This window comes from Cyprinodon tularosa, unplaced genomic scaffold (assembly GCF_016077235.1).
Source record: "Cyprinodon tularosa strain WSP-4 unplaced genomic scaffold, ASM1607723v1 ctg562, whole genome shotgun sequence".
Classification (NCBI taxonomy): Eukaryota; Metazoa; Chordata; class Actinopteri; order Cyprinodontiformes; family Cyprinodontidae; genus Cyprinodon; species Cyprinodon tularosa.
In genome coordinates, this window is record NW_024039299.1 from 370520 (window position 1) to 382645 (window position 12126).

Genomic DNA, 12126 nt, shown 5'->3' on the forward strand with positions numbered 1-12126 from the left:
CTGATCAATGATGACACTTAAGTTACAGGAAGTTAGGAAGGAGCTAAAACATATTGATAGCAATTTCAAAGCCTCGTGAACCAAGGAACTAATTTGACACAATTGGCCAAAAGTCAACTACCAATGACTTATTTGATCCTCTTCAGCTAACGCTTAGCATCATGTCTCAAAGGAAGCTAACGCTTAGCATCGCTGCATGTCTCAAATGAGGCTAACACTTAGCACTGGTGCATATCATAAATGAAGCTAATGCTTAGCATTGGTGCATGTCATAAATGAAGCTAATGCTTAGCATTGGTGCATGTAATAAATGAAGCTAATGCTTAGCATTGGTGCATGTCTCAAATAAGGCTAACACTTAGCACTGGTGCATGTCATAAATGAAGCTAATGCTTAGCATTGATGCATGTCTCAAATGAAGCTAACACTTAGCATTGATGCATGTCTCAAATGAAGCTAACACTTAGCATCAATGCATGTTTAAAATGAAGCTAACACTTAGCATTGGTGCATGTTTCAAATGAAGCTAACACTTAGCATCAATGCATACCTCAAATGAAGCTAATGCTTAGCATTGGTGCATGTCATAAATGAAGCTAATGCTTAGCATTGGTGCATGTCTCAAATGAGGCTAACACTTAGCACTGGTGCATGTCATAAATGAAGCTAATGCTTAGCATTGATGCATGTCTCAAATGAAGCTAACACTTAGCATTGATGCATGTCTCAAATGAAGCTAACACTTAGCATCAATGCATGTTTAAAATGAAGCTAACACTTAGCATTGATGCATGTCTCAAATGAAGCTAACACTTAGCATCAATGCATGTTTAAAATGAAGCTAACACTTAGCATCAATGCATGTTTAAAATGAAGCTAACACTTAGCATTGGTGCATGTTTCAAATGAAGCTAACACTTAGCATCAATGCATACCTCAAATGAAGCTAATGCTTAGCCTTGCCTTAAAATGCATTTGTTTTTGCTACTTGCAGGATTTTCTTCTGTTTTTGTTTTCTAGTGTATTTGCATCACGTTTGCACCCCTCAGGCCACCGTAGCATAAAGGCTGTAAATCCTCGGCTGATGATTCTGGATTAGAGGGAATCTCTAAGCGTTGAACATTTCAATGTCAGGGTGGAGAAGATCAAAGAAGACAGAAGTATGATCCATGTTGATTGACAAACCTTTCCTTTACATAATCTTTATTGCTTTTACTTATTGAGTTTGAATACAGAGGTGTACATCTCTGAAACACTGTCATGTTTGCCAACAGCAGGGGACAGAAATCGATCCAGACGACTGTTTTAATGCTCTGTGATTGAGGTCCAGTACACAAAGAGAAACTCATTAAATAAGATTCTACGAAAAACAGAAAAAGGCTTCAAATCAGATGTCTGACTGAGAGTTTGGAGACCAAAACAAATAAAATCGAACCACATTTTCCGTGTCGGGTAGCGACGAGTTCACAGTCAAGTGCTAAATGTAGTGATTGACAGATCTGAATCATGATGTCATCTTTAAAAAAAACAAAGTAATGTGGAAAAGCTGCGACTCGGGAGAAAAAAAACAACATGAAGCTTTTCAAATAATGGATTTGTGAAAGACCCTGAGAGCGAGATTATATATATTTTGATATTTATAAATGCGTTTGTAGCACAAGAAGTGATGCAGAAAGAAGAAATCATCCATAATTGGAAAAAAATTAAGATTAACATGCAAAAAAAAAAAGAAATAACTAATCTAAAACTCACCCTTTAATTAATCACAATAGATTTTCACAGTTTAATATGCATTTATGTCATAGAAGAAAACTAAAAATAACCAATAAACCCAGACAGACTGTTCTCGACTCACATACAAGAAAACTCTACATAAAGCTTTTGGATTCAGAAGGATTCTTATTGCTAGTCCGAGTCCCTCGTGGACCCGCCGGGCCCCCAGGGGCCAGCTGGCCGGTCCAAAAAAAAAAAAAACCCACCAGGTTCCGCACAACAGTTCTGCAGCATAAATGTGACATTTTTAATACATGGCTTCTTCTCAAGTCATTGCAGAAATTCACTCACACCGAAACACGCCTGGGCTCCGAATAAATACGTTAAAAACAGTCCATGTGCATTCGAATGGAAGTCCAGTATTCATAAGGCCTCACGCAGACGGACAGACGCCCCCCCGCAGAGAGGACGCCAACACGGAGCCAGGAGAGAAAGGGACGGCGCCCCCACTGGCCTCCAGACCGCACTGAATGCAAGAGCCAAACATGGCCGCCAGCTTAGCTACGCTGCAAGCGCAAACTTTTTTTTTTACTGTTTAGAGTCTTAAAATCGGAAGAAAACAGGAAAGTAAATTCAAATGTCGGATTTAAATTTACCATAAATTCAGGTTCAAACATTAACCGAATATTACCATTAGCGCTATGTTAGCTGGTTTATGCTAATTAGCCCCTCATTATTTGCTAAATCTCTAGAAAAAAGTAAAGTTCTGACAAATGTTGATAACTAATAATGAACTACAGTTAGCCTGTTAGCCATGTAGCATATTCACTTTATTATAATAATATGATACGCTAGGGTTTATTGATTCTGGAACAGGCATAAATGCTTAGCTAGCATAACTTGGTCACGGTTTTGACATATTTTAGCTTCAAACTATCTGAAATAATTAGCTAAATAATGACGCATACAACAGATCCTCAAGAAAACGTTTGATTAGGAGACGACTGAGGACACAGAAAAGGAGCCATTAGCCAGTAAAGACTCCTTTTCATTTTTAGCAACTATTAGCATCATTCAAGTCGCTTATTTATGGAAGCGAATTCCAATAAATTTATATTTCACACTTAACATTAAAGAGTAATGAGTAGAAAACTAAATTTCTATTTTGTTTGATTATTGCTGAAATCTAAACGGAAGCATCGCTAGCCTGTTAGCTGAGTAGCATCTCGACTTTAAAACCCATTTAGGAAACCAGTTTATTTTAAGCTAGGCTTTTTACCATGTTAAAATTACAAAAACAATTTATCTGCAAAAATAATTTTATTCAAATTTTGCAATGATAGCATAAAAAGAAAAAAAGCTAATTAGCTTAAATAGCTTATAGTAGCTAGCTTGCCAGTTATTGCTAGTAAGAGGTAAAAAAAAAGTTACAGCTAAGCTTTTCTACTTTAAATAATTTAAAGTTTTGGATGTTTTTAATTAATAAAGTGTCCAGTGGTTCGTCCCAGAGGCCCCTAAAGACGGCGAGCCTTTCTCCGCTGACCGGTTAGTAGTACGAACAGAAGAGGTGCTAGTCGTAGGTTGGGAAACGTTAGTGCCAGTTCAGGGCAGCGATGAGCCAATCGGAGCGGTTCTGGTTCCGTCGTAACTTGGTTTGTTTCTGATAAACCCGCTAAACGACCGACCATCCCTGCCTTACAGTTCCGTCAGAAGCCGCTGAGGCTCGATATGCTAATGAGGTCTAATATTCAAAAATTAAAAAAAAGTTTTCTACACGCCTCGTCATCGCAGGAGACTGTGGAGTCGGAACGAAGAACCCGCCCCGGTTCTTCCAACATTTAGCCCTTTAACTTGATTTTTTGTTTTTAAAAATGTGCAGCAGGTTTATGAATTCATCCGTCCATCCGTCTCTCATGGCGTCACATGGCGGCCTCTGGAAACAGAAAATTAAAATTGATTGTCGCTAATGCTCAGCTAAAACACTCAAAGCGTTGGGTCGGGTTTAGCTGCTAAGTTCAGACGTTTCCGAAGGAAAATAAGCGTCAAGACGAGGAGGAGACGATGGACTCTTGTCCAACGTGGACAAACAGAGGGACGTAATACTGTACGGGGGGGTAAACGCACTAAGCCTAGCTAGAGCTGAGCCCGCGGTCTGATTGTCTCGTTAGCTAATTACTCCACCTGCCTGGTTTTCTGCGCCGCGCAGATCAGAAGGCAGTGAGCTAGCTTTAAAAAAGTCGCGCAGCTTGTCCATGTCAGCTATCCTTCCTTAGCTGCCTCTCAGAAAACACCTGTGACGTCGCCGTGGCTACACTGACGAGTCGGCGCTCGTTGGCTTCAATTTGGCCCCGAGGCGGGAAGCCGGCGGGAAGCCGGCGGGAAGCCGGCGGGCTGCGGTCTGACCGCGTTAGCCGGAGGAAGACGCTGGATTTTAAAGGGCTACATCCAGACCTGCGTTAGCAGTTTCAGTTAGAAGCGAAAGTTGAGGTAAACTGAACCTGGAACAGGTGTTAGTGCTGCTACGCGTTAGCACGCCGGGGGCCCTGTAAGGATCCCTAAAGCAAACAATAGGGGGCGACGATGAGGGGGGGCAGCCTGGAGACACGCTCACATTCACACAACTAAAAAAAACAACAACATTTGATTTGTTCAGTTAAAAAAGGAAATCCCTCGTCGTGGTCGGCGACACGTCGCGCGGCGTGGGCCGACCTCTCTACGAAACATGGAATCAACAGAGGGATGATGAGCAACCAATGGGGAGGGACCAATAGTGTGATGGGTTTAAAAAAAACAGAGGAGAACGACTCTGATTGGTTCAGGAAGTTTCCGTGAGTCCGCAGAGGAAGCCAGCGGCGTTTTTTATTTTCCAGTTACCATTTCCTCAGTCAGTGTTCGCTTCTCCGAATCAAACCGGAACCACAAGAGTCCGTCTCTCTGACCGGTTTGACCCGGAATCACCCCCCCCAAAAAAAAAAAAAAAGGTTGAATGGTCCAGCTCCGGCCACGACGCAGAAGGATGTGGACGCCCCACCCTCAGCTTCGGTCCGTCGGCGTCTCCTGCGTTGATCATCGATTCTCAAAACAAAAACCTAGAACAATAAATCGTAATCATTCAATGTTTTTATTGCTGAATTAGAGATTTCCCCCGAAACCAAAATAGTTAATCAGTGTCATAAAAAGCTCTAAAAGTTCCGATCCGTCCTCCGTTACGACGCGGATAAAGATTTAGCAAAATGACGTCTTTAGAAGTCGGACTAGTAGTAAGGCACTTCAAGAAAACGAGGCCCCCGTCTCAGGGAGGGGGGGGCTGGCTTCTTCGTCGATGTGGGGTGGGGGGGACGTCCTTCTGTGGTATGGCACTGCGGCGGGGGCGGGGCTTCAGTCTACGCCCACCATCGGAGGCTCCCCGTTAGGGAGGAGGTGCTCCAGGGGGGGCTTGGTGTGGATCTCCAGCAGGCCGTGGATGAAGCCTTCAGCGGGGGCCGCAGCGGCGCCCCCTGGGGGAGAGCCGGAACGATCTTTGGCGCCGTCAGGTGTTGCGGAGGAGTCGGTGCTTGTCGTCGTCTTTGATTCAGTAGCTCGGGGAATTTCCGCGGAGGGCTCCTGCCGCGCGGCGTTGTCGTTGTCCGGTTCCTCTGCGGCGGCGGGCCGTGCCGGATCAGAACCGCCCCCCTCCGCCCAATCTTCCCTCTGAAACTCGCCCTCCTCCTCCAGCTCCTTGGCTCCGGCGCCGCCGCTCCCGCACTCGCTCTCGTTCTCCGACGGCGGGCAGGTGGAGGTCGGGGTGGGGGCGCGGGAGTCGCCGTCCTCGCTGACGTCATCGCTGGCGCCGCGGGGCCTCAGGTGGATCCTCTGGTGGCGGACCAGGCTGTGCTTCAGGGTGAAGGTGCGCTCGCAGGTCTGGCACTTGTAGGGCCGCTCCCCTGGGGGACAGAGAGACGACAAACCGTCAGATTAGCGGCGATCTTCTATTCCTGATTCATCTGATCTGGATTTCTTAATAATCTGATTGATCTTTAGTGACGACGTCGCTGAGCTCATCGTAAAACCAGCTGATCAGTCGGGAATCGTCCCTCACTGGCAGCTCGGTTGGACAATGGAGATGCTGAGCGGTTACCATGACAACCAGACACTCAGCTCACCCGTTGCCCCACTGAGCCCTTCGTTAAATAAAGAGTCTAGCTACGGCTCTATCTTCCTGTGACCAATCAGAAGCCGCCAGTGGGCGGAGCCTCCGTCTCTACCTGTGTGGGACCTCATGTGGCGGGTCAGGTCCTGCAGGGACCAGAATCTTTTCCCGCACTCGGTGCAGATCTTCTTCCTCTTGTCCACCCGTCCGCCCGCCGCCGCCTCCCCTCCCTCCGCGCTCTTTGGTTCCGACGCCTCCTCGTCGCTCCTCTCCTCCTTCTCCGACTCGCCGCTCTCCCCTCCGTCGCTCTCGTCTTCCTCCGCCTCCTTCTCTTCTGCCTCCAGCTCGGCAGCTTTGCCCTCCATCCCCTCCTCCTCCTCCTCCACCACCACCTTCGCGGCAGGAGGTGCCTCCTCCTCAGTCTTTGCCTGCGTCTCCTCGCAGAGGTGCGCCCTCTCGTGGCGAGCAAGGGTGGCGGCGTAGCGGAAGCTCTTGGCGCAGACCTGACAGGCGTGTTTCTGGTCGGGCTTGGCTGCCGGGCTGCTGCTTCCCTCCTGGTCTTCGGAGATTTCCGCTGCTTCCCGGGGAGCAGAGGAGGGGGAGGAGGAGGGCGGCGCCTCCTGAGGAGGAGCAGAGCTAGCGGAAGACGAAGAGAGCTTGAAGTCGATGAGCTTCTTGCCAAAGTTCAGGTCGAGGCTCTTGTTGCTGTGACAGTCGTCGTCGTCGGTGACGTCGGCCTGAAGGTGGAAACGATCCTCAGCATCAGAAATCGCATTTAAAAACAGAAACTACGTGAAAAAAAGAGCAAATCTCCAGCCTGTTAGCCCTGAATCCTGTCTTACAGGCGGGAATGTTTACCTTGCTGCTCAGTGGCTGCTTTCCTTCTGCTGCTCTGCTCTCTGGCGCCCCCTGCTGCTCAGCCTGCTCAGTGGTTTCTGCTTCCTGCTCTGCAGCTGGACTGGAACCTGTGGGAGGATCAGTCTGGAGTCAGCCTGCTGAGTTCAAAGGAAAACCAACTGATTGAAGCGTTATCATTGGCTGACCTTGGCTTGCTTTGGGGGCGGGGCTCAGCTGGGTGATCTCAGGAGGGGCGGGGCTGTTAACGGTGGATGGCGGGCCTGGTTCTGTGGTGATGAGGTCCCTGGGTTCCGGCGCCGGTTGCTCCGTCTCAGACTGGCTCTCTGCAGAACACAAAGGAACCGTCAGCCTGAGGGAGAGCGGACCCCCGCGGGGGTCGATACCAGACTCGGTGAGAAGCAGTCTGACCGGCGCTCTCGTGTGAGCCGTCGTTCACGATGGCGCCGTTGCGTCGCAGCGTCCTGTGGGTCACGCCGTGTTTGCGCAGAAGGTGGCGCTCACAGTTGGACTTGGTGGAGAAGAAGGCGTCGCAGCGGGGGCATGGAAACGGCTTCTGGCCTGGAGGAGATGGAGGAACGCCTCGGTTAGTGGTTCTGACCCGTGCGAAGTCAGAGAGGGCGCTGCTGACGCGGATCTACGGCCCAGAGGAGAACGCTTCCATTCTAGCTTTCTAGAAGCTCTCATTTCTAGTCTGAGTTTATCGTTCAGTCGCTCCTTTCCTCACTGAGACGCACGGGATCTCTCTCAGTCTGGCTACTCGTGCGTTCTTGTGAAACCTCATCACTGTTCCATTTCGCAACACAACAGACAGAACGGACAAAGTCCGTTAGCCCGTCTGCAGCAGCCAGCCAGAGCTAACGTTAGCCCGTCTGCAGCAGCCAGCCAGGGCTAACGTTAGCCCGTCTGCAGCAGCCAGCCAGGGCTAACGTTAGCCCGTCTGCAGCAGCCAGCCAGGGCTAACGTTAGCCCGTCTGCAGCAGCCGGCCACGGCTAACGTTAGCCCGTCTGCAGCAGCCGGCCAGGGCTAACGTTAGCCCGTCTGCAGCAGCCGGCCAGGGCTAACGTTAGCCCGTCTGCAGCAGCCGGCCAGGGCTAATGTTAGCCCGTCTGCAGCAGCCGGCCAGGGCTAATGTTAGCCCGTCTGCAGCAGCCGGCCAGGGCTAATGTTAGCCCGTCTGCAGCAGCCGGCCAGGGCTAATGTTAGCCCGTCTGCAGCAGCCGGCCAGGGCTAATGTTAGCCCGTCTGCAGCAGCCGGCCAGGGCTAATGTTAGCCCGTCTGCAGCAGCCGGCCAGGGCTAACGTTAGCCCGTCTGCAGCAGCCGGCCAGGGCTAACGTTAGCCCGTCTGCAGCAGCCGGCCAGGGCTAACGTTAGCCCGTCTGCAGCAGCCGGCCAGGGCTAACGTTAGCCCGTCTGCAGCAGCCGGCCAGGGCTAACGTTAGCCCGTCTGCAGCAGCCGGCCAGGGCTAACGTTAGCCCGTCTGCAGCAGCCGGCCAGGGCTAACGTTAGCCCGTCTGCAGCAGCCAGCCACGGCCAACGTTAGCCCGTCTGCAGCAGCCAGCCAAGGCTAACGTTAGCCCGTCTGCAGCAGCCAGCCAAGGCTAACGTTAGCCCGTCTGCAGCAGCAAGCCACGGCCAACGTTAGCCCGTCTGCAGCAGCCAGCCACGGCTAACGTTAGCCCGTCTCTAGTAGCCCTCTCTCTGCATAGCCGTGTGTGAAGTACAGCTGGCTATGATGGCGATTTTTTTGTTTTATTTAGCAAAATGTTCATTTTATTCGTGTTTATCTGACTGTGTTCATTATTATTCCCCCAATAAATGAAAAAAAGTCAATAATTTAATAATAAGTTATTTATTATTATGTAGAGACTATTAATAACAGACTAGCTTTGAATGTGGTGACATCATCAGTACGCTTCTTCCCGTTCTCCCAGAGTCCAGACTTTCTTGGGTTCTAGTCAAGAACGGACTTGGCGAGAACACGAGTCCGTACTCACGTTCTAGTGAATTAATAAACAGCCAGGCTGTCTGCACGCCCACCCCAACCCCTCCATAGGGCACTGCAGTAGTTACGCCATTTTCTATGAATGTCAGAACGTCTAAATGATTAAAACGTAGTGGACTCACAATTTCCCGTCACAGATATATCCCAGAATGCTTTGCAAGAGCTCTCTTGCAAAGGATCATGGGTGAGGAGAACAAAGATGGCGAAGGCACAGTGCGAGGAGGCGGAGTCTCATGACCAACGGGGAGTGAAAAGTAGTGGTGATCTATCTGAACGGTGATTTAACCAAGTTCACTATAGAGTCCACTATGTAGTGATGGAGGGGTCAGAGGTCAAAGGTCAGGCTGGATGTTTGACACAACCTCAGTCTGCTGCCCTCTGCCTGCTACTAGAGAGAGATCTAATCAACCAATTAACCAGATAACTAATCAACCAACCATCTGGTTTAGATCTTATAACCGTTTCTCCCTCTGCTGGTGGTGCCGCCTCCCACTGTCGCCTTATGCTTGATCGGGAGGAATTACTGACAATAACGGGACGCCAGATTCTGATCTGTTTTATCCACTGGATCAAACCGGTTTATAGATGAAACCTCTGTAGTTGTGTGATCTGAAGCAGCCCTGTAGGCCCCGCCCCCCGGCCTCAGGTGTTCCCTCCTACCTGTGTGAGTCAGCATGTGTCTCTGCAGCGAGCTCATCCAGGGGAAGACCCGCGGGCAAAAGGGGCAGGTCATCTTCTGCACCGAGTTGGAGTAGGCGTTCTTCTTCCCTTTGGTCTGTGGTACCGTCATGGCCGCCACAGCCCCGGCGGGCTTGGCCTCCTCGCCGCCCCTCCCCTCGTTCTCCTCCCCTCCTCCGGAAGCTGCGGCTCGCTCCACATCTGTTCAGAGGAAGGAGTCTGAGTTAATCTGAGATCGGTTTCCACCGCCGCCTTTCCGGGCGCCATCTCACCTTTCTTCGCCGTCAGCTCTGCGGTTCCGGTCTGCAGATAGGTGCTGAACTTGTTGGCGTCGGTCGTGGCGAGCATCTTCTCCACGCTGGCAAACTCTCCGCTGGATTCCAGGTCGATCCCGCCGGCAGCGACCTTCTCCTTCGCTGCCAGAGCCGCCGGCTTCTTCCTGGACCGCCGTCTGCGAGGAGAGAACACATCAGATCCTGCGCCGCCAAGGGAGGAGGGGAGGAGGTGAAGGAGGAGTACCTGGAGGTTCTGTCAGACGCATCGTCACCCGGAGCATCCAGGATGGCGGAGGACGGCGAGGCGTCGGGGTCGGCCTGCGAGGATGAGGAGTTTCCGTCCAGCATGCCCTGAGCTGCAGAGACGGAGCGGATGATCTGAGCGATGGAGGCGAGCGGCGCCAGATCCTTCACAGAGGGGGGGGAGGAGGTGGCGGGGGCGGGTTTGGGCAGCAGCGGCTTGAGGCGCTGAGCTCGGCTGGCGGAGGGAGGCGTGGCTCCAGCGGGAAGCTGGTAGCCGCTCAGCAGGTGAGGAGGCTGCAGAGGAAGGAGGGCCGTCTTCTCCTCGGTCGCCACGGCGAGCTGGTGCTGCGGCTCCATGGCGGCATTCTGCTCCGTCTTCATTTCCCTCTCCGCACCGCCGTCCGCCTCCCGGCGCTGCCGCTTGCTGGGGATGGACAGGTCGATGGGCTGGTCCGAGTCGGAGCAGTCAAAGCCGTGGGAGGAGTTCTCCGTTTTGATTACGGGAGACGCCGTCTGGCTGCCCCGCCCCTTGGCAGAGAAGTCCAGCGGCTGGTCCAGTTCTACGGCGTAAGCCATCTCCTCCGCCTTCACCTGCAGGAGCACGGCGGGCTGACTGATCCCGTTCAGCGCCGCTGGATTCAGGGCCGTGCCGGCGGCGGCGGGCAGGAGCGTGGTGATGTGACCTTCGATCTCGCGCTCCTGGACCTCCGGGTGCTGCTTCAGCAGGTGGTGGATGCAGTTCCGCTTGGCCAGGAAGGCAGCGCCGCAGCGGCGGCACTCAAAGGGCTTCCTCTGACAGCCGTTGTGCGTGCGCAGGTGGATCTGCAGCGCGCGGTACGTCTTCAGGTCCTCGCCACAGAAGCGGCAGGTGGTTTCGCAGGCCGTCTCCGCCTCCGGCGTGGTGCCGGGGGGAGCGGCGGTGATGGACGGGGAGGAGAAGGTGACGTACTTGATGTTCTTCTCGATGTCCTTCCTGGACGTCTTGGCGTGCTTCTTCCTGAGGTGGCGCTCGCAGTTGGCCTTGACGGTGAAGGGGTAGTGGCACATGCGGCAGACGTAGGGCCGCTCGCCGCTGTGCGTGCGCAGGTGGCGGATCAGCGTGGCCTTGTCCGGCGCCACGTAGTCACACATGTTGCACTGGTGGGGCAGGATGCCCAGGTGGAAGCGCATGTGGGCCTGCAGGGCGCCAGACAGAGGGAACACCTGGTCGCAGAAGCGGCAGGGGAACGTCCCTTTGGCGGCGGCGGGCCCGGCTTTGCCTCCCGCCTTCCGGACGTTTAGCCCCGCCTCCTCCTGGACCACCGTGGCGGCAGCCGGCGGCGAGTCCGACAGCGCCGTTTTGCCATCGCCCGGCGACTCTGCTTCCATGTGGGGGCCGTCCCCCGCCGAGGATGGCGACTTGAAGAGGGAGGGCGTTGGGGGGGGCAGGCTGGGGCTGATGCAGCCCAGTGAGGCCTGCTGGGAGCTCTGCAGGGGGGGGAGGGGTGGTGGCACTGAGGCTGCAGCGAGGGCTGATGGGAGGTTTGGGCTTCAGCGGCGGCATGGCCTTCTGACCCGGGAGCTGACCTGGAGGAGGAGACAGGATGAAGACAAAGCGTCCAGAACCGGGGGCCCGGAGAACCGGGGGACGGGGGGACCGGGGGACACTCACCAGAGAAACCCGGAGCCTTGGCCAGAGGAGGAAGCCCCATATGGTTGGGCGCCGCGGCCGCCACCTTCAGGATCTGCTGGATGTCGGCCAGCTCCATCACGCTGGTGGCGCCGGACTCCCCCGGCTTACAGCTGGACAAGGCGCCGCTGCCCGTGGCGGCGCCCCCCTCCGGCTGCAGCAGGAAGCCCGCCTGGAAAGGCTGCAGGGACAGCAGGTTGAGGGCGTCCCGCTGCGACAGGCCCTGCAGGGCGGAGCTGGACGCCTCCAGCAGCGGGATGCTGAGGGCGGCCAGCCCCCCCACCCCCAGGCCCAGCGTCACCCCCAGGCCCCCGGACAGGAAGGCGGCGGCCGGCTCCTGGGGGAGGCTGAAGGACAGCGGCTCCACGTGGATCACCTTGATGCTGTCCAGGTGGGCCTGATGGATCTCGTCGTCCGTCGGACCGAGCTTCACCTGGAAGTCCAACAGAACAAGGATCAGGAGAGGAGCAGGAGGAGGAGCAGGAGCAGGAGGAGGAGCAGGAGCAGGAGGAGGAGCAGGAGCAGGAGGAGGAGCAGGAGGAGCAGGAGCAGGAG

At 53.5% G+C, this 12126-nt stretch overlaps 1 protein-coding gene across 1 annotated transcript in view; it reads right to left on the bottom strand.

Moving 5' to 3' along the window:
- Positions 1 to 5022: 5022 nt before the first annotated feature.
- LOC119796947 (ras-responsive element-binding protein 1-like) overlaps positions 5023 to 12126 on the bottom strand; it is a 58479-nt gene continuing 51375 nt past the window's right edge. The window contains 10 exon segments of the mRNA XM_038305733.1: positions 5023 to 5636; positions 5958 to 6579; positions 6701 to 6807; positions 6886 to 7023; positions 7109 to 7258; positions 9367 to 9585; positions 9657 to 9835; positions 9904 to 11381; positions 11383 to 11468; positions 11554 to 12004. Of these exon segments, the coding sequence (XP_038161661.1) occupies positions 5092 to 5636; positions 5958 to 6579; positions 6701 to 6807; positions 6886 to 7023; positions 7109 to 7258; positions 9367 to 9585; positions 9657 to 9835; positions 9904 to 11381; positions 11383 to 11468; positions 11554 to 12004 (3975 nt within the window). The 3' untranslated portion in view covers positions 5023 to 5091.